Here is a 27663-nt window from a genome sequence, read left to right as displayed (position 1 = left end):
TCTTAGTGTATAGTGGCCGTTCTTGGCACTGCATCTCAGCTCCTACTGAAGTGAATGTGATCTGACTACCTGAGAGCGGCCATTGCACGGTGTGTAGATATCCGATGCTTTTCTGGCTTTGTGCACTTTGTATATCTAGCTGTAAATAACTGATCGATTGGGATGTCGGGGGTTGGACCCTGACCGATCTGACATTGATTATCTATGTTAATTGCAAGTCATCAAGGGTTAAGTCCTGGACAATCCCTTTAAAACTACCTAACTTAAATTTAAAAAATGTAGAAAAAAAAATCACAAAAATTTTTTTTTCTCGTCTGTCATTTTAATTGCTGTTTTGTACTTTCTGACAGTAGACTGCAGATCATAGTCAACAGATTTATATAAAAATATTTTTTGCACTTTATCAGTGTTTTTCTACGAGACAGTATTTTCTTTGCCTTCCCCATAACTATAGACCCTATAAAATGGGGGTAATCTATAGATTTCTGACTCATCAATGGAATGTTAGTACTGCAGTGAAGACTGATATCTGGTACAAAGAGAAGGCTGGTAGTGCAATAAGAGACTGCGCTGCTGTGGTAGAATTCAAGATATCTTTATTGCCAACGCGTTGGCAATAAAGATATCTTGAGTTCTACCACAGCAGCGCAGTCTCTTATTGCAGTACCAGCCTTCTCTTTGTACCAAGTCCTTGGACCTCGTGCAGACTGCTGCAGCTGTTTTATGCGATTATAGGTGTTGTGACTCTCACAACCCTATCAGGTGAGCCTAACACTTGCTGTGCACTCATCTACTTTCCATACAGACCTACGCATTGGATGCACCCTGTCTCCCCCTTTTCAAGACTGATATCTGGGCAGAGCAGTGTGATACATGGAGTTCAGGAAGTTAGATCGTAATATTGCAGCTACTGTATATAAGTAGTATATATATACTGTAAATCTCAGTCATGGCCAAAAGTCTAGGAACCCTTGAAATTGTTCCAGAAAATGAAGTATTTGTCCCAGAATTTTTTGGCAATTACACGTTTTGTTATACACATGTTTATTTCCTTTATGTGTATTGGAACAACACAAAAAGAAAAACAGAAAAAAAGGCAAATTGGACATAAATCCACACAAATCCCTCATAATGGGCCTAACAAAATTTTTGTCACCTTTCCAAAATTGTGGGTGAACAACTTTGTTTCAAGCATGTGATGCTCGTTCAAACTCACCTGTGGCAAGTAACAGGTGTGGGCAATATGAAAATTGCACCTGAAACCAAATAGAAACTTTTGGGGGAGCAGCCATACTGGAGTCATGTACTTCTTGCATTGTCTGTATATACAGTCGAGCAGGATGTGCTTTCTTTAAGGAAGGGCTTTCACAGTGCGGCCGAAGCCAAGTCGGCACATGGTGGCGAATAGAGGCATTACCTTGGAGACCTTGTGGTCGCACGTCGGCACAGTTTCAGCCTCTTGTACAGTGTTACTAGTAAAAAAAAAAGTAATCTAATGAACAGTAAAACTAGAAATAATGGTAAAGTAGCAAAGTTATCCGATTGATTATGGTAATGACATTCAGATCAAAGTCTGATCCATGCTGCCCTTGGATTGGGCAGCGTGTGTCAGCTGTCAAGTTCCCTTTACGTACAGCCCTTTTATATTCATCTGAGCCATAACTCTTTTTCTGTCCACGTAGGCATATAAGGGCTTGTTTTTTGAGGGACGAGTTTTATTTTTGAATAACACCATTCATTTTACCACATAGTGTACTCAAATATGGAAAAAAAAAAATCCAAGTGCTGTGTAATTGTGAAACCCCCCCCCACAATTCTGACATTGTTTTTAGGTAATTGTTTTTACGGTGTACATTTTGTGGTGAAAATGACCTTGCAATATGATTCTCCTCATCAATACGATTACGGAGATACCAAACATGTCCGGGTTATAGTGGTGAAAAAAATCTGAAGAATTTTTGGAGTTTTGTCGGCATTTTCTGAGACACGTAACATTTTTATTTTTCATCCGATAGAGCTTATTTTTTTGTGAAGCGAGAAGACATTTTTATTAGCACCATTTTGAGATAGATGTGAATTTTTGATCACTTCTTACAGCATTTTTTGTGGAATTGTGGCTGGCTACCAAAAAAGCGTAATTTTGGCATTCTTGAATTTGTGTTTACCGATTAGGTTGTTTTTATATTTTGATCGGACTTTTCCGAATGCGACAATACAAAATAAGTGTTTTTTTTTCACTGATTTTTTTTGGCTCCCTGAGGGGGCTTGAGGATGCGATCATATGATCACTTGTGTTATAGGCAACGATGCCTCGGCAGCCTCGACAGCAAAAATTGGCAGCATCAAAAACTCATCAATGGAACGAAGTCTAAGACCTTACCTGTTGTTGAATTTTATAGTCTAAACTTTAGTTTTTGCTCCCAAGACTTTCATTAGGGTGTACTCATTTTTGCAACATGGGTTTGAATGAATTCGTTAGTAAAATTTACTTTTTGGGGTGTTCAAAATAACAAGTCTTGTTTGCAATCAATGCCCCACATTTGTGAGATAGCACTTTTTCTAGTATGGTATTCCATAGAAAGTCTTGATTCTTCAAGGAAACAAAAGTTGGGGTGTACTAATTTATGCCGACCACTGTATTTGGTCAATCATCAGAATTGTTACGTTCTTGAATTCATTTTTGCCATCCCGGAGCCATGAGGCTGTTGAGGTTTTGAACATTCAGCATATTTTGCTCTCTGTTGAAGGCATGTGAATCATAGACGGGATCTGAGCTTGTCATTAGCTTCTATCTAGACGCGGTTTCGTGAACTTCCAGGCACGGGGCCCGAAATCTGGAGTCAATTTAAAAAATCATATAATATGTCAGTCACTTGTCTTATTCTTTCAAGACCCTTCACATAAAGCTTCACTTCTCCGGACTCGGCTTCCATAAAAGGGTCATTTGTTTCCTTCAGTAGAACCTTCAAAATCCCAACTTTTCGACCAAATGATCTCCTTAATTCTCGACCAAAGAACTTAGACATCGGAATCAGATGTAGATGCCACTTTTAATTATTTCATGACGTGAACCTTATATGTAGAAGGAATAATAGATTTTGACAGATTTTTAGGCTTCAGTAAAAAATTCTGCCATTAGAAGAGGTCATAGAAAAGCCATGCTTGGGATCTCCTTCTACTACAATGGTGGTCAACCTAGTCTATTATTGAGTCCTCAGAGGTAGAGCTTAAGTCCATCTTAATGGGGTTTTGATATATATATATAGCCTAATCATTACTTGATAAAATTTTTTTGCAACTTTCAAATATAATTTATTCTTCAGTTCTTGGCTGTGGCCCTAATTGAATTTTTGTATTGGGGCTCACGAAGTCCAGATTACAGCACTGCCAGTGTTATCATCCAAACCAGAACCACCCATGGCCTAAAGACCCCAACAAGAGGAGAACGTTGATGAAAATGAACAATTTCAACCAAACGATTGTTCGTGGGGTAAAGGTTAAAGAACGAACAAAGGTTTGAGCTGTCCAGTCACAGATTTTATTTTTTTTTAAATGCAGCCAGCCATGTTTGATTTTTTTCTTTTTAGCCTGAACATCGGAAGAAACATCTTCCATTAAAAAAAAAAATCTTTCGTTAAAAGAATATTTCTAGAAAAATTGTTTTTTTCCGTCGTCCAGTGGCACTGAACATTTATGGCTATAACGGAGAATTTGAATTGAAATGAATATGGTTGTGTCGGCACTATTATCGTTTGTTCCTGCTTCTCTCTTGAGTTATCCATTTTTGTTCATTATAAATCCTCCGTACGGCTGCAGAGATATGCACCTTTTTTATTTAGTGCTAATATTTATGGTCTTTATTAAGTGGGCATGGCTCAATGGGTAATTTTTCCAAAGCAGTCTAAAGACACGCCCAAGAGGAACCCTGTGAGCCACGCCCCTTTTTAAAGACCTTTAAAAAAATTATCACTAAGTAAAAAAAGGCCCATATCGCTGGAACCGTATGACATTTAACAAAAAAAAAACAGAAAAAACAATACATCTAAAATAAAAAAAATTAAGCAACTTTGCAAATGGTTGTGGTTACAATAAAAAAATCCTCTCTTTTTGTCTGCAGCTCCTATGCAGATCTATGCATCTTCACATGAGCCCTGTGCAGACTGATATGTATATATTCTCTCCTCCATCTGCTAAAAATATATTAGCAAGACTTGAAGGAAGAATGGACAGGGGGATGAGTGAGGAATTAGGAAATGATTAATCAAGTCAGTTGCAGTTCTAATTATCCGACCATTTCTATCAGATTAGTAAGGTGTCATTTTGCCACGTTCTACATATACAGGGGTGTTCTCGCGAGTTACCGACTTCTCTGCTGTGATACTATTTAAGGACCTGATGTGTCACAGTACAGTGTATGTATATTTAAACGGTTATATCATTGCTGCATGATTTCCACGAGCTTCAGGAAAACAAAGGATTTAATACGGACACAAAGTTTTTTTTAAACTTTTTTTTAATTAAAGGGGTTTCCCAGATTTATCATATTGATGTCCCTATCATACTGATAGGTCATCAATATCAAATATTTTCAGCTTCGGCATCAGATGGATGTTCACAGTGAATGAACGCCAAAACTCTGTTCACTGTCTAGAGGCCTATTGACTTGTATAGGAGCTGATCTGCAGTACCCAGGAACGGCCACTACACAGTAAATGGAGCTGTGCTGTTTTACTCCTTTCTCCTTTTCCCGCCTGGCAGCCACCCCTGGAGCTGGAAACAGCTGATTGATGGAGGTGCCGGGTGTCTGACCACAGCTGATCCATCATTTATTTTCTATTAAAGGGGTTCCATTCCATCAAATGGGTTCTTCAGAAGTTACCCGACCTAGCTATAACAATTAATGACATCACGCTTTCCCCAGTACTGGAAGTCCGCTGCCTCGGAGTAACCTTTGACTCTGCCCTGTCCTTCAAACCGCACATCCAAGCTCTTTCTACCTCCTGTCACCTCCAGGTCAAAAATATTTCCAGAATCCGTCCTTTCCTCAACCCTCAATCTACTAAAATGCTTGTGCATGCCCTCATCATCTCCCGCCTCGACTACTGCAACATCCTTTTCTGTGGCCTCCCTGCTAACACTCTCGCACCTCTCCAGTCCATCCTTAACTCTGCCGCCCGACTAACTCATTTCTCTCCTCGCTACTCCTCCGCTTCTCCCCTCTGCAAATCTCTTCACTGGCTCCCACTTCCTCAGCGTATCCAGTTCAAATGACTAATACTGACCTACAAGGCCATCTATAACCTGTCTCCTCCATATGTCTCTGAACTAATCTCCCGATACCTTCCCTCACGTAATCTCCGATCCTCCCAAGACCGCCTTCTCTCCACACTTATTCGCTCCTCACCCAACCGCCTCCAAGACTTCTCCCGAATAGCCCCTATTCTCTGCAATTCTTTGCCCCAACAAGTCCGACTATCAACCACATTTGGATCCTTCAGACAGAATCTGAAAACCCACCTCTTCAAAAAGCCTACAGCCTGCAATGACCCCGCTACCTCCTTCTCTCTCACCACTACCGATGATATCACCTCAACCAACACTGGAACTGCTGCAACCCCCAACCTACTGTCTCCTTCCCCACCATCCAGTAGCATGTAAGCCAGAAAGGGCAGGGTCCTCTCTCCTCTCTGTATCAGTCTGTCATTGTTAGTTTGCTTACTGTAAGGGATATCTGTAATTTGTATGTAACCCCTTCTCATGTACAGCACGATGGAATCAATGGTGCTATATAAATTAATTAATAATAATAATAAAGTTAAATATTGACAGCCTATGCTTAGGAAAGGCTATGAATATTTTATTGGAAGTGTTATGCTCAAGGCACCCCCTGCTTATCAGTTATTTGTAGAGGCCGCAGCGCTCCAGCAAGTTCCACCTCCTTTTATTTTTTACTAAGGATCAACTATAGTAGTGATTGTGTCTGTTATTGTAGCTCACCTTTCCCCAAATCTTTCATGTTGAACTGGACACTTGATATAATAGTAGCGACTGCAGAGAATAATATAATGGGTTTTCTTTTATTTGCCTCTCCGTCGCGGAGATATTAGTAATCAAAGTATTTGGCGCATAATGAGTTAACTTTTTTTATTTTTTAAAGCCCAAATGGGTGTTATCAGATAGTTTTCACTGGGGGTGTATACTTCATCTACCTGTCTGAATTGCTATCACTGGGGGGTTGTACTTCTCATTGTATAAGTTCCTATCATTGGGGCATGTACTTCTCATTGTATGAGTATGCTCCCCCAGTGATCACAACACATACAATTAGAAGAAGTACACATCTCCAGTGATAGCAACTCATACAGGGCAAAGTACACACCTCCAGTGATAGCAACTCATACATGGAGAAGAAGTACACACCCCCAGTGATAGCAACTCATACAGGGAGAGGTACACACCCCCAGTGATAGCAACTCATACAGGGAGAGGTACACACCCCCAGTGATAGCAACTCATACAGGGAGAAGTACACGCCCCCCAGTGATAGCAACTCATACAGGGAGAAGTACACGCCCCTAGTGATAGCAACTCATACAGGGAGAAGAAGTACACACCCCTAGTGATAGCCACCCATACAGGGAGAAGTACACACCTCCAGTGACAGCAACTCATACAGGGAGAAGAAGTACACACCCCTAGTGATAGCAACTCATACAGGGCGAAGTACACACCTCCAGTGACAGCAACTCATACAGGGAGAAGTACACGCCCCCCAGTGATAGCAACTCATACAGGGAGAAGAAGTACACACCTCCAGTGACAGCAACTCATACAGGGAGAAGTACACGCCCCCAGTGATAGCAACTCATACAGGGAGAAGAAGTACACACCCCTAGTGATAGCCACCCATACAGGGAGAAGTACACACCCCCAGTGATAGCAACTCATACAGGGAGAAGTACACGCCCCCCAGTGATAGCAACTCATACAGGGAGAAGTACACGCCCCTAGTGATAGCAACTCATACAGGGAGAAGAAGTACACACCCCTAGTGATAGCCACCCATACAGGGAGAAGTACACACCTCCAGTGACAGCAACTCATACAGGGAGAAGAAGTACACACCCCTAGTGATAGCAACTCATACAGGGCGAAGTACACACCTCCAGTGACAGCAACTCATACAGGGAGAAGTACACGCCCCCCAGTGATAGCAACTCATACAGGGAGAAGAAGTACACACCTCCAGTGACAGCAACTCATACAGGGAGAAGTACACGCCCCCAGTGATAGCAACTCATACAGGGAGAAGAAGTACACACCCCTAGTGATAGCCACCCATACAGGGAGAAGTACACACCTCCAGTGACAGCAACTCATACAGGGAGAAGAAGTACACACCCCTAGTGATAGCCACACATACAGGGTGAAGTACACACCTCCAGTGACAGCAACTCATACAGGGAGAAGTACACGCCCCCAGTGATAGCAACTCATACAGGGAGAAGTACACGCCCCCAGTGATAGCAACTCATACAGGGAGAAGAAGTACACACCCCTAGTGATAGCCACCCATACAGGGCGAAGAAGTACACGCCCCCAGTGATAGCAACTCATACAGGGCGAAGTACACACCTCCAGTGACAGCAACTCATACAGGGAGAAGTACACGCCCCAGTGATAGCAACTCATACAGGGAGAAGTGCACGCCCCCAGTGATAGCAACTCATACAGGGAGAAGTACACACCTCCAGTGATAGCAACCCATACAGGGAGAAGTACACACCTCCAGTGATAGCAACTCATACAGGGAGAAGTACACACCTCCAGTGATAGCAACTCATACAGGGAGAAGTACACACCTCCAGTGATAGAAACTCATACAGGGAGAAGAAGTACACACCTCCAGTGATAACAACTCATACAGGGAGAAGTACACACCTCCAGTGATAGCAACTCATACAGGGAGAAGTACTCACTTCCAGTGATAGCAACTGATATAGGGAGAAGAAGTACACACCTCCAGTGATAGAAACTCATACAGGGAGAAGAAGTACACACCCCCAGTGATAGAAACTCATACAGGGAGAAGAAGTACACACCTCCAGTGATAGCAACTCATACAGGGAGAAGAAGTACACACCTCCAGTGATAGCAACTCATACAGGGAGAAGTACACGCCCCCAGTGATAGCAACTCATACAGGGAGAAGAAGTACACACCTCCAGTGATAGCAACCCATACAGGGAGAAGTACACACCTCCAGTGATAGCAACTCATACAGGGAGAAGTACACACCTCCAGTGATAGCAACTCATACAGGGAGAAGTACACACCTCCAGTGATAGCAACTCATACAGGGAGAAGAAGTACACACCTCCAGTGATAGAAACTCATACAGGGAGAAGAAGTACACACCCCCAGTGATAGCAACTCATACAGGGAGAAGAAGTACACACCTCCAGTGATAACAACTCATACAGGGAGAAGTACACACCTCCAGTGATAGCAACTCATACAGGGAGAAGTACTCACTTCCAGTGATAGCAACTGATATAGGGAGAAGAAGTACACACCTCCAGTGATAGAAACTCATACAGGGAGAAGAAGTACACACCCCCAGTGATAGAAACTCATACAGGGAGAAGAAGTACACACCTCCAGTGATAGCAACTCATACAGGGAGAAGAAGTACACACCTCCAGTGATAGCAACTCATACAGGGAGAAGAAGGACTTGCCGCCAGTGGTAGCAACTCATACAGGGAGAAGAAGTTCACACCTCCAGTGATAGCAACTCATACAGGGAGAAGGACATGCGACCAGTGGTAGCAACTCATACAGGGAGAAGAAATACATGCTCCCAGTGAGAGCAACTCATACAGGGAGAATAAGTATACACCCCCAGTGATAGCAACTCATACAGGGAGAAGAAGTACACACCTCCAGTGATAGCAACTCATACAGGGAGAAGAAGTACACACCTCCAGTGATAGCAACTCATACAGGGAGAAGAAGGACTTGCCGCCAGTGGTAGCAACTCATACAGGGAGAAGGACATGCCACCAGTGGTAGCAACTCATACAGGGAGAAGAAATACATGCTCCCAGTGAGAGCAACTCATACAGGGAGAAGTATACACCCCCAGTGATGGCAACTCATACAGGGAGAAGAAGGACACGCCTTCAGTGAAAGCTGTCTTATAACAACCCCCTGGGATTAAAAAAAGTTACCTCATTATGTGTCAATACTTTGATTGCAACAAAGAGGCTACATTTTTTTTGCTAAATAAGCCATGTTTTATTCCCCTCTGCAGCCAATATTACATTGCAGATCTGGTTCAACATGAATCATTTAGTGAAAGGTGCTCTTTAATGAATGAGATTGGTCTCTACTGGGCTAAAGTACTTGACATAGCCTCAAATCTGTCTACAACGCCGTGCCTGAGTAACAGTAGAGGGGGCAAGAAAGCATCGCTGCCTTTACAGTTCACAGGGTGTCTGGATTCATTGCGTCATTAATTAAAAGGTAGAAAAGAAAGAATCTTACTAATGCACCATTATTATAGAAGTCAAGAAAATCCATTTTAATATTTTCTGGGGGAATTGCTCTTGTGATTGTATTAGAATATATTAACTTTTTTCACTCTTGCAGTGATTTCTGCACATTGATGCAATTGTCCTTGCAGTAACCTGTGGTATTGAAATGGTTAAATACTTGGTACGATTGAATGTAATGATTTTTCCTGGACAGAAGAATACGGGAACACAATGTAAACTGCTTCCTTTTCTTACTAGAGGGCTGCAGTTTAGCTGGCAGAGCGGAGAGGAGTTGGGGAATTGGACGGGGATCTTTAATTTCACGGATGACGGAGCAGTGAAGACGGGCAGTGACGCAGGCGGCAGGTACAGACTCATACGGAATGACAATACACAGCATAATATGACAAACTGCTGCTCCTGAGACACAGTATCAATACACAACACTCACATACAACTGCACAGAAACAAAAAGGCAATTCTAGTCAGTTATGAAGGAACCCTAATGTAAAGATCAATATTCTTGTACATAGGGGCAGTATTATAGTAGTTATATTCTTGTACATAGGGGGCAGTACTATAGTAGTTATATTCTTGTACATAGGAGCAGTATTATAGTAGTTATATTCTTGTACATAGGGGGCAGTATTATAGTAGTTACATTCTTGTACATAGGAGCAGTATTATTGTAGTTTTATTCTTGTACATAGAGGCAGTATTATAGTAGTTATATTCTTGTACATAGGAGCAGTATTATAGTAGTTATATTCTTGTACATAGGAGCAGTATTATAGTAGTTATATTCTTGTACATAGGGGGCAGTATTATAGTAGTTATATTCTTGTACATAGGGGGCAGTATTCTAGTAGTTATATTCTTGTACATAGGAGCAGTATTATAGTAGTTATATTCTTGCACATAGGAGCAGTATTATAGTAGATATATTCTTGTACATAGGGGCAGTATTATAGTAGTTATATTCTTGCACATAGGAGCAGTATTATAGTTATATTCTTGTACATAGGGGCAGTATTATAGTAGTTATATTCTTGAACATAGGAGCAGTATTATAGTAGTTATATTCTTGTACATAGGGGTAGAATTATAGTAGTTATATTCTTGCACATAGGAGCAGTATTATAGTAGTTATATTCTTGCACATAGGAGCAGTATTATAGTTATATTCTTGCACATAGGAGCAGTATTATAGTAGTTATATTCTTGAACATAGGAGCAGTATTATAGTAGTTATATTCTTGTACATAGGGGTAGTATTATAGTAGTTATATTCTTGTACATAGGAGCAGTATTATAGTAGTTATATTCTTGCACATAGGAGCAGTATTATAGTAGTTATATTCTTGTACATAGGCGCAGTATTATAGTAGTTATATTCTTGTACATAATACTGCTCCTATGTACAAGAATATAACTACTATAATACTGCTCCTATGTACAACAATATAACTACTATAATACTGCTCCTATATACAAGAATATAACTACTATAATACTGCTCCTACCTACAAGAATATAACTGCTATAATACTGCATCCCTATGTACAAGAATATAGTTACTATAAAACTGCCCCCTATGTACAAGAATATAACTGCTATAATACTGCTCCTATGTACAAGAATATAACTGCTATAATACTGCTCCTATGTACAAGAATATAACTGCTATAATACTGCTCCTATGTACAAGAATATAACTACTATAATACTGCACCTATGTACAAGAATATAACTACTATAATACTGCTCCTATGTACAAGAATATAACTACTATAATACTGCTCTTACCTACAAGAATATAACTACTATAATACTGCCCCATGTATAAGAATATAGCTACTATAATACTGCCCCTATGTACAAGAATATAACTACTATAATACTGTCTCCTATGTACAAGAATATAACTACTATAATACTGTCTCCTATGTACAAGAATATAACTACTTTAATACTGCTCCTATGTACAAGAATATAACTGCTATAATACTGCTCCTATGTACAAGAATATAACTACTATAATACTGCTCCCATGTACAAGCATATAACTGCTATTATACTGCTCCTATGTACAAGAATATAACTGCTATAATACTGCCCCTATGTACAAGAATATAACTGCTATAATATTGACTCCTATGTACAAGAATATAACTGCTATAATACTGCTCCCCTATGTACAAGAATATAGCTACTATAAAACTGCCCCTATGTACAAGAATATAACTACTATAATTCTGCTCCAATGTACAACAATATAACTACTATAATACTGCTCCTATATACAAGAATATAACTACTATAATACTGCTCCTACCTACAAGAATATAATTGCTATAATATTGCCTCCTATGTACAAGAATATAACTGCTATAATACTGCATCCCTATGTACAAGAATATAGTTACTATAAAACTGCCCCTATGTACAAGAATATAACTACTATAATACTGCTCCTATGTACAAGAATATAACTGCTATAATACTGCTCCTATGTACAAGAATATAACTACTATAATACTGCTCCTATGTACAAGAATATAACTACTATAATACTGCTCCTATGTACAATAATATAACTACTATAATACTGCTCTTACCTACAAGAATATAACTACTATAATACTGCCCCATGTACAAGAATATAGCTACTATAATACTGCCCCTATGTACAAGAATATAACTACTATAATACTGTCTCCTATGTACAAGAATATAACTACTATAATACTGTCTCCTATGTACAAGAATATAACTACTATAATACTGTCTCCTATGTACAAGAATATAACTACTATAATACTGCTCCTATGTACAAGAATATAACTGCTATAATACTGCTCCTATGTACAAGAATATAACTGCTATAACACTGCTCCCATGTACAAGAATATAACTGCTATTATACTGCTCCTATGTACAAGAATATAACTGCTATAATACTGCTCCTATGTAGAAGAATATAACTGCTATAATACTGCTCCTATGTACAAGAATATAACTGTTATAATATTGCTCCCCTATGTACAAGAATATAGCTACTATAAAACTGCCCCCTATGTACAAGAATATAACTACTATAATACTGCTCCAATGTACAAGAATATAACTGCTTTAGTACTGCTCCTATGTACAGGAATATAACTGCTATAATACTGCTCTTATGTACAAGAATATAACTACTATAATACTGCTCCTATGTACAAGAATATAACTACTATAATACTGCTCCTATGTACAAGAATATAACTACTATAATGCTGCTTCTAAGTACAAGAATATAACTACTATAATACTGATCCTACCTACAAGAATATAACTACTATAATACTGCTCCTGCCTACAAAAATATAACTACTATAATAGTGCCCCATGTACAAGAATATAACTACTATAATACTGCTCCTATGTACAAGAATATAACTACTATAATACTGCTCCTATGTACAAGAATATAACTACTATAATACTGCCCCCTATGTACAAGAATATAACTACTATAATACTGCTCCTATGTACAAGAATATAACTGCTATAATACTGCTCCTATGTACAAGACTATAACTACTATGATACTGCTCCTATGTACAAGAATATAAAGAATATAAATGCTATAATACTGCTCCTATGTACAAGAATTTAACTACTATAATACTGTCTCCTATGTACAAGAATATAACTACTATAATACTGCCTCCTAGCTGTGAGGTTGTGTGTCTGTGGTTCTCCTGATGTCTGGAGCAAGCCCAGGGAGGGGCCACCCTGGGCGGGGAAGCTCCCCAAGCAAGGCCCAGGCTTCCAGGCCTACACTGGGAGGAAACTCCCAACCTTCTCATGTGGATGGAAATCCCAGAGTTGCCTCTGGGGAAAATAAACCTCAGAATGGAAGTCCCAGCAGCATGGAGAAAGTTCATGTGTTGAAGTTCAGCACAGTAAAGAAACAGGAGAAAGCTTTGTCTGTGTGCAAGGATGTTTCTGTTAAACAGTCGGCCAGTCAAGGCAAACAGTGTCCAGAGCCTGGAAGGAAATCCCAGAAGGCATCTTCTGCTGAGACCCTGAGTGCTGGAGGGCAGGTGTCTGCACAGAAGGTGAGGCAGAGTCCATCACCAGCTTCAGGTGTGCAGCTCACTCCAGGCAGACAGAGACGGACATCTCTGGAGAAGCAAACACTCCAGGAGAACCTTCAGCTGGGACATGTGGTGACCAGCATGGCGAGCTCTGGACGCACGAGGTTGCAGGCTGGTGGCAGTGGTAAAAGTGTTGTGGAGGCTGGAGTCACAAAACCAGCGACATTAAAAACCAAGGAGTCACCCCCTAAAGCAAGACCCCAGAAGGAGCCGCCGCGTGCCCCGGAGCTACAGCTGGCAGAGGAGATACCAGGGACTGGTCAGGAGGATGGGTGAGTTGCAGCAGCAGAGGAATCTTCTGCAAATGGAAATTGACTGCATTTACAAGGTGAAGGCTGCTAATCCTGGGGATCACTCTGTATATGACCAGAGACTGAATGCACTGGGGGTAGAGCTGGCAACTGTGGTGCGGGACATAGACTGTGGGCTGGCGAGGATGGGGCCCCTGGCAGAGACATATAGGAACCAGGAGCGGTTTAGGTCCTGCTCGCAGGACTCTGCTGGTTCCCGCACAGACATTGTCCCAGGGGGGACCCGGCAGCAGGTGCGGCCGGTGCTGCAGCCCGCTAGCTTCTGTTTTAAGGAGGGTCAGATACTGCACCAGCAGCCGCAACTACCTGCGGCAGACCCCAAGCAGGAGCAAGAGGCTCAGATCCCAGCAGTACCACAAGTCCCAGCATGCCCAGCACAACAGCAAGACAGTGGACATGAGACTGCATCTACTGTTGGTGTCCAGGAGAGCAATAATTCTGGGGATATTGATACTGTTCATGTGGGGTTGGGGGCTGAAGGGGGTACAGAGACTGTGGTGGACATTGCGCATCCTGATGATGCTATTGAGATTGATGATGATGATGATGATAATAATGTGCAAAATGTCTGTGATTTCCCCCCTTTGGTTTCCAGCACACAAGGTGCAACAGGCCCCTCTGCTGCAGACCCTCGCCCTGTCAGTCAGCCCAGTATGGCCCCACAGGTCCGTCCCAGTAATGTTTGGAGCCGCGGCGCTCCGTCCTTTACCTCCGGCGCCAATTACACCGGGCAGGCTTTCAAAAGGAGGAATGTGGTGCGGTTCAGGCACAGAGGTGCCAAGGAGGATCTGCCGGAGAGGAGGCTGGTGGTCAGGGAGCTTCTGTGCCGCCAGATGGGGTTTGCGCCGGTTAATATCTTGGCGGTCATCAATCTGCCAGACAGACAGGGCTATGACATCAGCTTTAAGCTTATGTCTGATCTGGACAGATTCTGGGCCAATTTCCCCAAGTTCAGGGACGCTGATGGCTGGAACAAGTTCAGCTTCATTCCAATATCTAAGCCGGATACCGCCACGGTTAATATCATCTTTTGGAATGAGGCTGTTCCCCCGCAGGACATTGTGGTGTGGCTCCGGAGGCATTGTGACCTTGTCTCCGACCTCACCAAAAACAGGGATGAGGACGGTATATGGACTGGTGGATGGAAGGTGCTGGTGAAATTGCGCCAGCACAACAATATCACGGCTCACTTACCCAACTCCTTCTTTATCGGGAGGGAGAAGGGAGTTTGCTTCTACCCTGGGCAGCCACAAAAGTGTTTTAAGTGTGGTAAAGTGGGTCACCTGGCAAACACCTGTACCGTGGTAAAGTGCAGCCTGTGCGGGGAAGTCAGCCACTTAGCGGCAGATTGCCAGAACATCAAGTGCAACCTCTGTGGGGAGGTCGGCCACCCTCACAGGGACTGTCCTGATGCCTGGCACAATATATGCAAGCTCCTTCCTGATGAGGAGTTAGTGACAGGGACAGAGGCTCAGGAGGAGGAGGCTTTAATGTCAGGGACAGTACTGACCAGGTCAGAGGTCCACCAGGGGTCCGCTCAGGTAACATCAGAGCAGCTTTGTACAGAGGGGAGCATGGAGGTCGTCCCTCAGGTCCAGCAGCCACATGTAGCCACTTCAGTATCATCATCTCTAGCTGAAGAAAGTGGCTGTAATCAGGTTAAAAGGAAAAAAAAGGACAAGGCCTCCCGTAAACCTGAGGAGGAGTATGTCACTAGCCAGGGTGGCAGGAAAAAAGTCCAGAGTTCGGCAGGTGTGATGGTTGTGTCCAATAAGTTTGATGTTTTGTCTGAGTCTGATGGGGACTTGGAGGAAGAGATAAAAAGAATAGAGACTGAGTATGACAGGGACGTAGCGGACCTTCCCCCTACAAAACGGAAGCCTGTACCTGCTGACACTGAGATACAGTCTGACATGGAGACCGGTGGTAGTCAGAACATCTGTGACCCAGACTTATGATGGCGGCTTTTACATCTCTGCTCCTCTGTTGTGGCATTGTGATGGCAGATTTCTCATTAAAAGTAACATCCAGTAATGTGAACAGCATTAAGGTGAGGAGGACGAGGCACGCTGTCTATGACCATCTCCGATACCTGGACGCAGATGTCATCTTTCTGCAGGAGACGCGGCTGACGACTCAGGGGCTCATGAGGGAGGCTGAAAGGGAATGGCGGTCTGGTCCCTCTTTTTGGTCACTGGCTATGGAGCCGTACGCCGGGGTCGCCATTCTGTTTAACACCAGGCATGTGACAGTACATAGGATGACGGAGGTGGTAATGGGAAGGTGTCTGGTCCTGGAAGTCACTGTCCATGGGAGTCGTCTCCGGCTTATTAACATCTATGGGCCACAGACAGTGACTGACAGGATACAGTTATTTAATGATGTCAAGCCTTATCTGTTCACCTCTCTTCCAGTGATAATGGCGGGGGACTTTAATGCCATACTGACATCAGGTGACAGCTCCTCAGGTAGAACCGTGACGAGGGATGGTAGGATCTTGAATAACATAGTCCTGCAGGCCGGATTAGGGGACGTCTTTAAACGGGGAGGACGAAAGCCAAAATTAACCTATTCCTGCTCCAATAGAGGCAGTAGAATAGATCTGGCTTTTGTAAGTCCCATGGAAGTCATTGGTGCCATGAGTGAGAGAGTCGTCCCATACTCAGACCATCTTGCCCTATATTTCTGCCTGGGGGCCACTAAGCGAGCTGATGTTGGTAGGGGGTTATGGAGACTCAATTCTAGCCTCCTCCATGATGTCTCTGTCCAGAGTTGTGTCCATTCCCTTTTGCAGGGTCATCTACAGAGAGTGGACTTCTATGACAACATGGCCGACTGGTGGGAGGACGTCAAGGATGATATCAGATACCTCTTGAAGAGACTGTCAGTTAAGAAAGGCAGGAGTAAGTATAGCCAGTACCTAAGGCTGCGCAAAGAATTGGAGTCACTCTATTCGGAGGGCGGGGGTAACAAAGAGAAGATCGACCGGTTGAAATCTGAGATAAGGCAGTATCAGTACAGCAGGTATACCTCCTTGGTTCTCAAACGGGATTATGGGGTCTTGGGGGCACCTGATCCCTTTGAGAATTGCCGGGAGCGGGTGGCCAATAAATTGGTCACAGGTCTCATTGACTCCCAGGGTGTATTGCAGGAATCTCGGGAGGGTATCCTGGGGGTTGTGAAATCTTATTATACTGACTTGTTTCAGAGGAAGGCTTTGGATAAACATAAAATGACTCAATTCTTGGAGGCAACTCCAACACCTGATATTAATGATCTGGACTTTTCTCCTTTGACAGCAGAATTAACGGTGGAGGAGGTTAAGGAGGCCATTGATAAGTTACATCTGAAGAAGGCACCAGGTCCGGATGGTATAACAGCAGAATTTTATAAGAAATTCAAAGACCTCCTGGCTCCAATTCTTGTGGATGTTTACAAAAATTGTCTAGAAAATCACCTGATGCCTCCATCCATGAGAGTGTCCTCATTAATTCTGCTGTCTAAAGGTAAGGAGCCGAGCGACATCAAGAACTGGAGGCCAATTGCCCTCTTGAATGTTGACAGGAAGATTCTGGCAAAGATCCTGTTTTCTAGGTTAGTCTGTTTGTCCCCGGCGCTGTTGGTAGGCTCTCAGTTTGGCACGGTAAAAGGGCGGAACATCTCTGGAGCAGTCGTCTCGATACGGGAGATGTTTGAGAGATGTAAAGCTCTGCGGTGTGGGAGATATGTTGTCAGTCTGGACCAGGCTAAAGCATTTGACAGAGTTGATCATGACTATCTGTGGGCCACTTTGTCAAAGTACGGTATTCCAGGACAATTTGTGGATTGGCTGAAGACTTTGTACAGAGAGGCGGTGAGCTTTCCTCTGATTAATGGTTGGCAGGGTGGCACTTTTGGAGTTGAGGCGGGGGTGAGACAGGGCTGCCCGCTGAGTCCACTCCTGTATGTTTTTGCCATAGACCCGTTTTTGAGGTCACTGCAGGAGTGTAACTTTTGGGGGGTGCCGGTCCTCCACTGCTTGCCTCTGAAGGTGGTTGCCTACGCGGATGATGTGACGCTGGTGATATCTAATCCTCATGAGGTGCAGATGTTGTCTGCGGCCATCAGAAGTTACTCAGAGGCCTCCGGGTCTCTGGTCAACCTTGAGAAGAGTCAAGCTCTGTGGACATTGCAATCTGACCCAGACTTTGATCTGCCACAGTTTGTTAAAGGTGCTGTCACACTTAGCGATGTACCAGCGATCCCGACCAGCGATATGACGCAGTCAGGATCGCTGGTGCATCGCTAAGTGGTCGCTAGTGAGCTGCCACACAGGCAGATCTCACTAGCGACATCGCTGGGGACGGGGATCGCTACTTACCTGTCACACCAGGTGATCCTGCGTCCTCCCGCCCGGCTCCACGCGTCGCTCGTCTTCACAGCAGGAAGCGCCACAGGAAGCTGACGACGAGAAACAGTCCTGAACGTTCTCGCGCGACCAGCAGGGGAGCCGGTCGTAGGTAAGTATCAGACACAGAGATATCGCTAGCAATATCGCTATAACGTCACTAGTTATAGCGATATTGCTAGCGATATCTCTTAGTGTGACATGCCCTTAAGGCCTCCACCCATATTAAGATCTTAGGGGTTAAATTTGGGAGGGAAGATAATGCCAGCCTAAATTGGGAGGAAAAATTGGAGACCGGAAATGCAAAGGTTCAGCGATGGAAGAACTGGAGGCTGACTTACAGAGAAAGGGTTGCTATGTTGAAGACTTACCTGGTCCCCGTCTTTTTGTATGTCTCTGTCGTTTTTCCTTTGCCAGAATCCTTCTCGGCGAGGCTCCTCAGCCTGTTCTTCCAGCTCTTGTGGGGGAACAGGATGAACCTGATAAAGAGGGGTATAACATACCTACAGCGGAGTGAGGGCGGGCTGGATATGTTAAATCCAAGGGTTTTCTTTGACTCCTTGTTTCTGAAAGTAAATTTTGGGAGCATGGATTCAAACAGTAGCTCCATGTGGGCGAATAGTATCAGGTATTGGATATTGCCTTTTGCGGAATCTTGGGTGCGAGGCGGCAGTCTCAAGAGGAGGAGATGGACAGGTGACCACCTCCCCCAGTATCTGGAATATGGTCTGAAGTGTGTCAGGAAGTGGGGACTGGAGAAGTCTTACATTGAGAGTAATACGAGGAAAGATCTGTGTGCTCATATATGTAGGACTTTCTTCTACTCTCCACTGGCCCTAAGAGATTGTGCCACTAGTACCCTTCAGGACAGTCTCCGATTCCTCAACAGGAGGCGACTTCCAGCAAAGTTTTTTGACATTGCTTGGCTGTCGCTACATGGGAAGCTCTTTGTGAGGGGGAACTTAAAATATTTAAGTGTTTCGGATTGGAACTGTCCCCTTGGTTGTCAGCAGGAGGAAACCATGGAGCATTTTATTTGTGATTGCTGGGGAGGTAGGGAAATATGGACGGAAGTATCGACCAAGCTGAAAATCCCCAGACTGCTGTCCCTGAATTACCCTGACATTATCTATGGAGTCCCATCCGCTGACGGTAACATCGACAGGGGGACAATGTACCTGATCATTACCACCATTAAGTATTACCACTGGCACATGAGAACCCGAGTGTCCCTCCACAGCGAGCCCTTCCATCCCGTCACCGCAGCCACAAAGATACTGTCCGAGCTCAGATGGATAAGAGCGTTAGAGATAAAGAAAAGTCAGAGTAATGGGAAACTATGGAGGAATGTGTCTGTGGGATAATAACATGACCGTGTTACTAAAAGGAGTGAACTCTAAGTTACCTTTATTCCTAATGTATTAATTTAGTTCTATAATTATTGTCTGATGCATTCAGGAGAATTTATGTTTTGTATTAAGGAAGAATTCTGTTTATTTTAATTGTATTTGTTGGTTTTATACAATAAAAATTGCCCCTATGTACAAGAATATAACTGCTATAATACTGCCCCTATGTACAAGAATATAACTGCTATAATACTGCCCCTATGTACAAGAATATAACTGCAATAATACTGCTCCTATGTACAGGAATATAACTACTATAATACTGCTCCTATGTACAAGAATATATCTGCTATAATACTGCTCCTATGTACAAGAATATAACTGCTATAATACTGCTTCTATGTAAAAGAATATAACTACTATAATACTGCTCCTATGTACAAGAATATAACTACTATAATAGTGCTCCTACCTACAAGAATATAACTACTATGATACTGCCCCATGTACAAGAATATAACTACTATAATACTGCTCCTATGTACAAGAATATAACTACTATAATACTGTTCCTACGTACAAAAATATAATTACTATAATACTGCTCCTATGTACAAGAATATAACTACTATAATACTGCTCCTATGTACAAGAATATAACTACTATAATACTGCTCCTACCTACAAGAATATAACTACTATGATACTGCCCCATGTACAAGAATATAACTACTATAATACTGCTCCTATGTACAAGAATATAACTACTATAATACTGTTCCTACGTACAAAAATATAATTACTATAATACTGCTCCTATGTACAAGAATATAACTACTATAATACTGCTCCTATGTACAAGAATATAACTACTATAATACTGCCCCTATGTACAAGAATATAGCTACTATAATACTGCTCCTACCTACAAGAATATAACTACCTTGATACTGCCCCATGTACAAGAATATAACTACTATAATACTGCCCCTATGTACAAGAATATACCTGCTATAATACTGCTCCTGTGTACAAGAATATAACTGCTATAATACTGCTCCTACGTAAAAGAATATAACTGCTATAATACTGTTCCTACCTACAAGAATATAACTACTATAATACTACCCCATGTACAAGAATGTAACTACTATAATACTGTTCCTACCTACAAGAATATAACTACTATAATACTGCTCCTATGTACAAGAATATAACTCATAATACTGCTCCTATGTACAAGAATATAACTACTATAATACTGCTCCTATGTACAAGAATATAACTACTATAATACTGCTCCTATGTACAATAATATAACTACTATAATACTGCTCCTACCTACAAGAATATAACTACTATAATACTGCCCCATGTACAAGAATATAACTACTATAATACTGCTACTATTTACAAGAATATAGCTACTATAATACTGGTCCTATGTACAAGAATATAACTACTATAATACTGGTCCTATGTACAAGAATATAACTACTATAATACTGCTACTATTTACAAGAATATAACTACTATAATACTGGTCCTATGTACAAGAATATAACTACTATAATACTGCTCTTATGTACAAGAATATAACTACTATAATACTGCCTCCTAGCTGTGAGGTTGTGTTGTGTGGATCTCCTCTTGTCTGGAGCAAGCCCATGGAGGGGCCACCCTGGGCGGGGAAGCTCCCCAGGCAAGGCCCAGGCTTCCCGGCCTACACTGGGACTAGCCTCCCAGGCTTCTACTAATGGGAATGTTAATCCCAAAGCCACTGTGAGTCCAGTGAATGCAGCGAGTCAAAGCTGCAGCAGTTTGGTGAAGGAGGAGAAAGCTTTGACTAAAGTTTTGGGAGGAAAACCTTCTCCAGTTCCAGCAAAGAAACAAGAAGGAAAAGTGTTGGTGAGTGATGGAATCCAGCAGAATGTGAAGTCTTGTAGCTCCCCAGTCAGTAAGCAGCTCCTGCCAGGTGCTCAGGTGAGATCGGCCCCAGCTGTGCAGATCACCTCTCCTGTTTCCAGGCAGAGACGGACGTCTTTGGAAAGGCAGACAATGCAGGAGAACCTACAGCAACATGGCAGTATGGCGCGGTCAGGACGCACACGGTCACAGTCGGGTGGCAGCGATAAACCTGCTGCGGAGCCTGCATCCAGCCAAGGGGCCACAAAACCATCCGTGGTGGACCCGCACAAGACTGTGTTCAAAACCCCTGTACCCGTGGTCAAGACTAAACCTGTGGGGCCGGCGCGTGCACCCGAGCTGCAGCTAGCGGATGAGATACCGGGACTTGTCCGGAAACTGGGTGAGTTACAGCAGCAAAAAAAGCGCTGCAAATGGAGGTAGACTTCATCTATAACCTAAAGATCACTAATCCTGCCAGTAATGAGGCCTATGACCTGAGACTGAACACACTGGGTGTACAGCTGGCGAGTGTTGTGCAGGACACTGAATCTGTGCTGGAGAGCATGGGGCCCCTGGCAGAGACCTACAGGAACCGGGAGCGGTTCGTCTCCTATAAGCAGGACTGTGCTGTAGAGGCCAGGACCCCTGATGTTCAGGACGGGACCCCCAGCAGCGGACACGGCCAGTGTTACAGGCTGCCCGCTTCTGCTTCCAGGAGGGAAAACAACTGCAGCAGCAGGCAGCTCAGTGTGAACAGGAGCATGCACTTCAGACTGCAGCAGAGGCACCACAGGTCCCAGAGTGCCCCACACAGGAGCAGGACAGTGTATGTGAGACTGTATGTGCTGATGAGGCTGAGGCTGAGGCTGAAGCACAGACTGTGGCTGGGGATGCTGTGCCCATGGGGTCGGGGGTTGGGGGGGTTTCACATTCTGTAATGGACGTCACACTGTCTGATAATGATGCTGCTTATGATAATGTGCATGATATGTGTGACTATCCCCATTTGCCATCTAGTCCACAAGGTGTGACAGCCCCCCAGCTGCAGGCCCTCTCCCTGTCAGTCAGCCCAGTGTGACCCGGCAGGTGCCCCCCAGGAATGCCTGGAGCCGTGGCGCCCCATCCTTCACTTCCAGCGCCAGGTATACCGGCCAGACATTCAAACGCATTAATGTGGTGCGGTTTAAATACATAGGTGCCAAGGAGGATCTGCCACAACGCAGGTATGTGGTGAGAGAGCTGCTCTGCGGCCAGATGGGGTTTGTGGCAAATGAGATACTGGTAGTGTCTAATCTTCAGGACAGGCAGGGCTACGAGGTCAGCTTCAAGCTCATGTCTGACCTAGATAGATTCTGGGCCAATTACCCCAAGTTCAGAGATGCTGAGGGCTGGAATAAGTTTGTGTTGGTTCCTATCTCCAGGCCGGACACAGTCACAGTAAATATCACCTTCTGGAATGAGGCCGTTCCTCCACAGGACATCGAGGTGTGGCTCCGGAGACACTGTGACCTCGTCTCTGGACTCACCAAGGTCAGAGATGAGGATGGTATCTGGACAATGGGGTGGCGGGTCTTGGTAAAATTGCGGCAATGTAATAACATCACTGACCACTTACCCAACTCCTTCTTCATTGGGAGGGAGAAGGGAATGTGTTATTATCCCGGGCAACCCAGAAAGTGCTTCAGATGTGGTGGGAAAGGTCATCTGGCTAATGCCTGTACTGTGGTGAAGTGCAGTCTGTGTGGGGCAATCGGCCATGTCGCTGCAGACTGCCGGGACGTCAGGTGCAACCTCTGTGGTAGGATGGGCCACCCTCACAGGGACTGTCCAGACGCCTGGCACAACATCTGCAGAGTCTTCCCTGATGAGTTAGTGATGGCAGGGGCAGAGGCTCAGGAGGATGAGGATGTGGTGGCAGGGACACATGAGGAGGAGTATTTAATGTCAGGAGAGATGTTGACCAACTCAGATGCCCACCAGGAGTCCACTCAGGCAGCACCAGAGAAGCAGGGTGCAGAGGGGAACATGGAGGTCGTCCATCAGGTCCAGCAGCCTCAGATACCCCCCCCCTTCAGCCTCGCTGTCTGTATCTGATGACTGGAACATTAATAATAATAATAATAAAAGGAAGAAAAAGAACACATCCTCCCGTAAACCTGAGGCAGAATATGACACTGGTCAGATTGCTAGTAAGAAGGTTCAGAATTCTGCAGGAGTGATGGTCGTGTCCAACAAGTATGGAGTTTTATCTGACTCCAATGGTGACGATTATGAGGAAGAGTTGAGGAAAGTTGATGCTGAGTGTGACAGGGACATAGAGGACCATCCCCCGCCAAAGCGGAAGCCCTTATCTGTGGACCCTCAGGTAGAGTCTGACATGGACACCAGTGGTGGACAGAACATCTCTGACTCATGATGATGGCTGTTACTCTGCTCCTTCTATATTGTGTTGTGATGGCGGGGTTCTCATTGACAGTGACCTCGAGCAATGTGAATAGCATTAAGCTGAGGAGAACTAGACATGTGGTGTATGAACATCTCAAATATCTGGACACAGATGTCATCTTCCTGCAGGAGACACGACTGACATCTCTGGGGCTTATGAGAGAGGCTGAGAGGGAATGGCGGTCCGGTCCTTCTTTCTGGTCACTGGCTGTGGAGTCTTACGCCGGGGTCGCTGTCCTGTTTAACACCAATGATGTGACTGTGCATAGGATGACGGAGGTGGTCATGGGAAGATGTCTGGTCCTGGAAGTCACTATCCATGGGAGGAGACTCCGGCTTATTAACATCTATGGGCCACAGACAGTGACTGACAGGATCCAGCTGTTTAATGATGTCAAGCCTTGCCTCTTCACTTCTCTTCCAGTGGTGATGGCGGGGGACTTTAATGCCATAATGACATCAGGTGACAGCTCCTCAGGCAGGGCAGTGACCAGGGACGGTAAGGTCCTACATAACGTCATAATGCAGGCAGGACTGACTGACGTTTTCACACAGGGTGGGCGACAGCCAAAATTCACATATTCATGTTCCAACAGGAGCAGTAGGATAGATTTTGCTTTTGTCAGTCCTACTGAGGCTGTCGGCGCCCTGAGTGAGAAGGTCGTCCCTTACTCTGATCACCTCGCCTTGTGCTTCTCTTTGGGTTCCTCTAACCGTCCGGACATTGGTAGAGGGTTGTGGAAGCTCAATTCCAGTCTCCTGGATGATGCCTATGTTCAGAGCCATGTTCACTCCCTTATCCAGCTTCATCTAGACAGGGTTGACTTCTATGACAACATGACCAACTGGTGGGAGGATGTCAAGGAGGATATCAGATCCCTCTTAAAGAGACTGTCAGTTAATAAAGGGAGGAATAAGTACAGCCAGTACCTAAAGCTGCGCAAAGAATTGGAGTCACTGTATTCGGCGGGCGGGGATGACAAAGTGAAGATCGACCGGCTGAAATCTGAGATAAAGCAGTATCAGTATAGCAGGTATACCTCCCTGGTTCTTGAACGGGATTATGGGTCCTTAGGGGCCCCTGATCCCTTTGAGAATTGCAGGGAGAGGGTGGCCAAAAAAATGGTCATGGGTCTCACCGACTCCCAGGGTGTATTGCAGGATTCACGGGAGAATATCCTGGAGGTGGTGAGATCTTTCTATGCTGACTTGTTTCAGAGGAAAGTTTTGGATAAAGATAAGATGGCTCAATTCTTGGAGGCAACTCCAGTGCCTGATACTAATGATCTGGACTTTTCTCCTTTGACAGCAGAATTAACGGTGGAGGAAGTTAAGGAGGCTATTGATAAGTTATATCTGAAGAAGGCACCAGGTCCAGATGGTATAACAGCAGAATTTTATAAGAAATTCAGAGACCTCCTGGCTCCAATTCTCGTGGATGTGTATAGAAATTGTCTAGAAAATCACCTGATGCCTCCATCCATGAGAGTGTCCTCATTAATTCTGCTGTCTAAAGGTAAAGAGCCGAGCGACATCAAGACCTGGAGGCCGATTGCCCTCTTGAATGTGGACAGGAAGATTCTAGCAAAGATCCTATTTTCTAGATTAGTCTGTTTGTCCCCGGCACTGTTGGCAGGCTCTCAGTTTGGCACAGTAGAAGGGCGGAACATCTCTGGAGCAGTCATCTCGATACGAGAGATGTTTGAGAGATGTAAAGCCCTGCGGTGTGGGAGATATGTTGTTAGTCTGGACCAGGCTAAAACCTTTGACAGGGTTGATCATGACTATCTGTGGGCCACTTTGTCAAAGTACGGTATTCCGGGACAATTTGTGGATTGGCTGAAGACGTTGTACAGAGAGGCGGTGAGCTTTCCTCTGATTAATGGTTGGGAGGGTGACAATTTTGGAGCTGGGGCGGGGGTGAGACAGGGCTGCCCAATGAGTCCGCTCCTGTATGTTTTTGCCCTAGACCCGTTCCTGAGGTCACTGCAGGAGTGCGATTTTCAGGGGGTGCTGGTCCCCCACTGCCCGCCTCTGAATGTTGTTGCCTATGCGGATGATGTGACGCTGGTGATCTCCAATCCTCGTGAGGTGCAGATGTTATCTGCGTCCATCAGAAGCTACTCAGAGGCCTCCGGGTCTCTGGTTAACCTTGAAAAGAGCCAAGCTCTGTGGACATTAGATACTGAGCCCAGCTTTGATCTGCCGCAGTTTTCCAAAGCCTCCACCCCATATTAAGATCCTAGGGGTTAAATTTGGGAGGGATGATAAAGCCATGCTAAATTGGGAGGAGAAATTGGAAACCGGAAATGCAAAGGTTCAGCGATGGAAGAACTGGAGGCTGACCTACAGAGAAAGGGTCACAATGTTGAAGACGTACCTGGTCCCCGTTTTCTTGTATGTCTCTGTCGCTTTCCCTTTGCCAGAATCTTTCTCAGCGAGGCTCTTCAGCCTGTTCTTCCAGCTCTTGTGGGGGAATAGGTTGAACCTAATAAAGAGGGGAGTAACGTACCTACGGCGGAGAGAGGGTGGGCTGGATATGTTGAATCCAAGGGTTTTCTTTGACTCCTTGTTTCTAAAGGTGAATTTTGGGAACATGGACTCAAACAGTAGCTCCCTGTGGGTGAATAGTATCAGGTACTGGATATTGCCTTTTGCAGAATCTTGGGTGCGAGGCGGCAGTCTCAAGAGGAGGAGATGGACAGGTGACCACCTCCCCCAGTATCTGGACTATGGTCTGAAGTGTGTTAGGAGGTGGGGACTGGAGAAGTCTTACATTGAGAGCAGTACGAGAAGAGACCTGTATGCTCATGTATGTAGGACTTTCTTCTACTCTCCACTGGCCCTGAGAGATTGTATCACCACCACCCTGCAGGAAAGCCTTAGGTTCCTAAACGGGAAACGGCTACCTCCTAAACTGTTTGATGTCACTTGGCTTTCACTGCATAGTCGGCTCTTTGTCAGAGGGAACCTGAAACATCTGTGTGTCTCTGATCGGAATTGTCCCCTTGGTTGTCAGCAGGAGGAAACTATGGAGCACTTTATATGTGATTGCTGGGGAGGGAGGAAGATCTGGGAGGAAGTGTCAGATAATCTAAAAATCCCCAGACTGTGGACCCTAAAGTACCCTGACATAATCTATGGTGTCCCCTCCACTGTTAGTAACATCAACAGAGAGACGATGTACATTATAATCAGTGTCATCAAATACTATCACTGGCACATGAGAACCCGGGAGTCACTACACAATGAGCTGTTCGATCACACCGCTGCAGCCAATCAGGTTATGTCAGAACTGCGGTGGATAAAATCACTGGAAGTTGGAAGGAGTCCAAGAAACACAACGTTATGGAGAAACGTAAAATTCAGTTAGGAAAATATGATAACTTTCTTTTTCCATCGCCAGGTGTGGATACTTTAATTTATTTATGAATATAATCTGATTATGTAGTGCTGTGTATATATTACCTAAGTGGTTTGTGTTTTGTAATACTGGATGATTTTTGTTTTATTATAATTGTATTTATGTTTGGTTTATAATAAAAATTGCCCCATGTACAAGAATGTAACTACTATAATA

At 44.1% G+C, this 27663-nt stretch overlaps 1 protein-coding gene across 3 annotated transcripts in view; it reads left to right on the top strand.

Moving 5' to 3' along the window:
* Positions 1–27663, top strand: part of ST8SIA5 (ST8 alpha-N-acetyl-neuraminide alpha-2,8-sialyltransferase 5) — a 130973-nt gene that overhangs the window by 33762 nt on the left and 69548 nt on the right. For 2 of the 3 annotated variants that reach the window (XM_073589765.1, XM_073589764.1), the window contains exon 2: positions 9797–9904. The exons of the other annotated variant lie outside the window; for it this stretch is intronic. In XM_073589765.1, the coding sequence (XP_073445866.1) occupies positions 9797–9904 (108 nt within the window). The remainder of the gene's footprint in view (positions 1–9796; positions 9905–27663) is intronic. 3 annotated transcript variants of the gene reach the window in all.

Source organism: Dendrobates tinctorius, unplaced genomic scaffold, assembly GCF_039654945.1.
Source record: "Dendrobates tinctorius isolate UK_male_01 unplaced genomic scaffold, ASM3965494v1 ptg000113l, whole genome shotgun sequence".
NCBI classification, from domain to species: Eukaryota; Metazoa; Chordata; class Amphibia; order Anura; family Dendrobatidae; genus Dendrobates; species Dendrobates tinctorius.
Note: the sequence above shows the minus strand (reverse complement) of the source record. Positions and strands in the feature narration are given on the sequence as shown.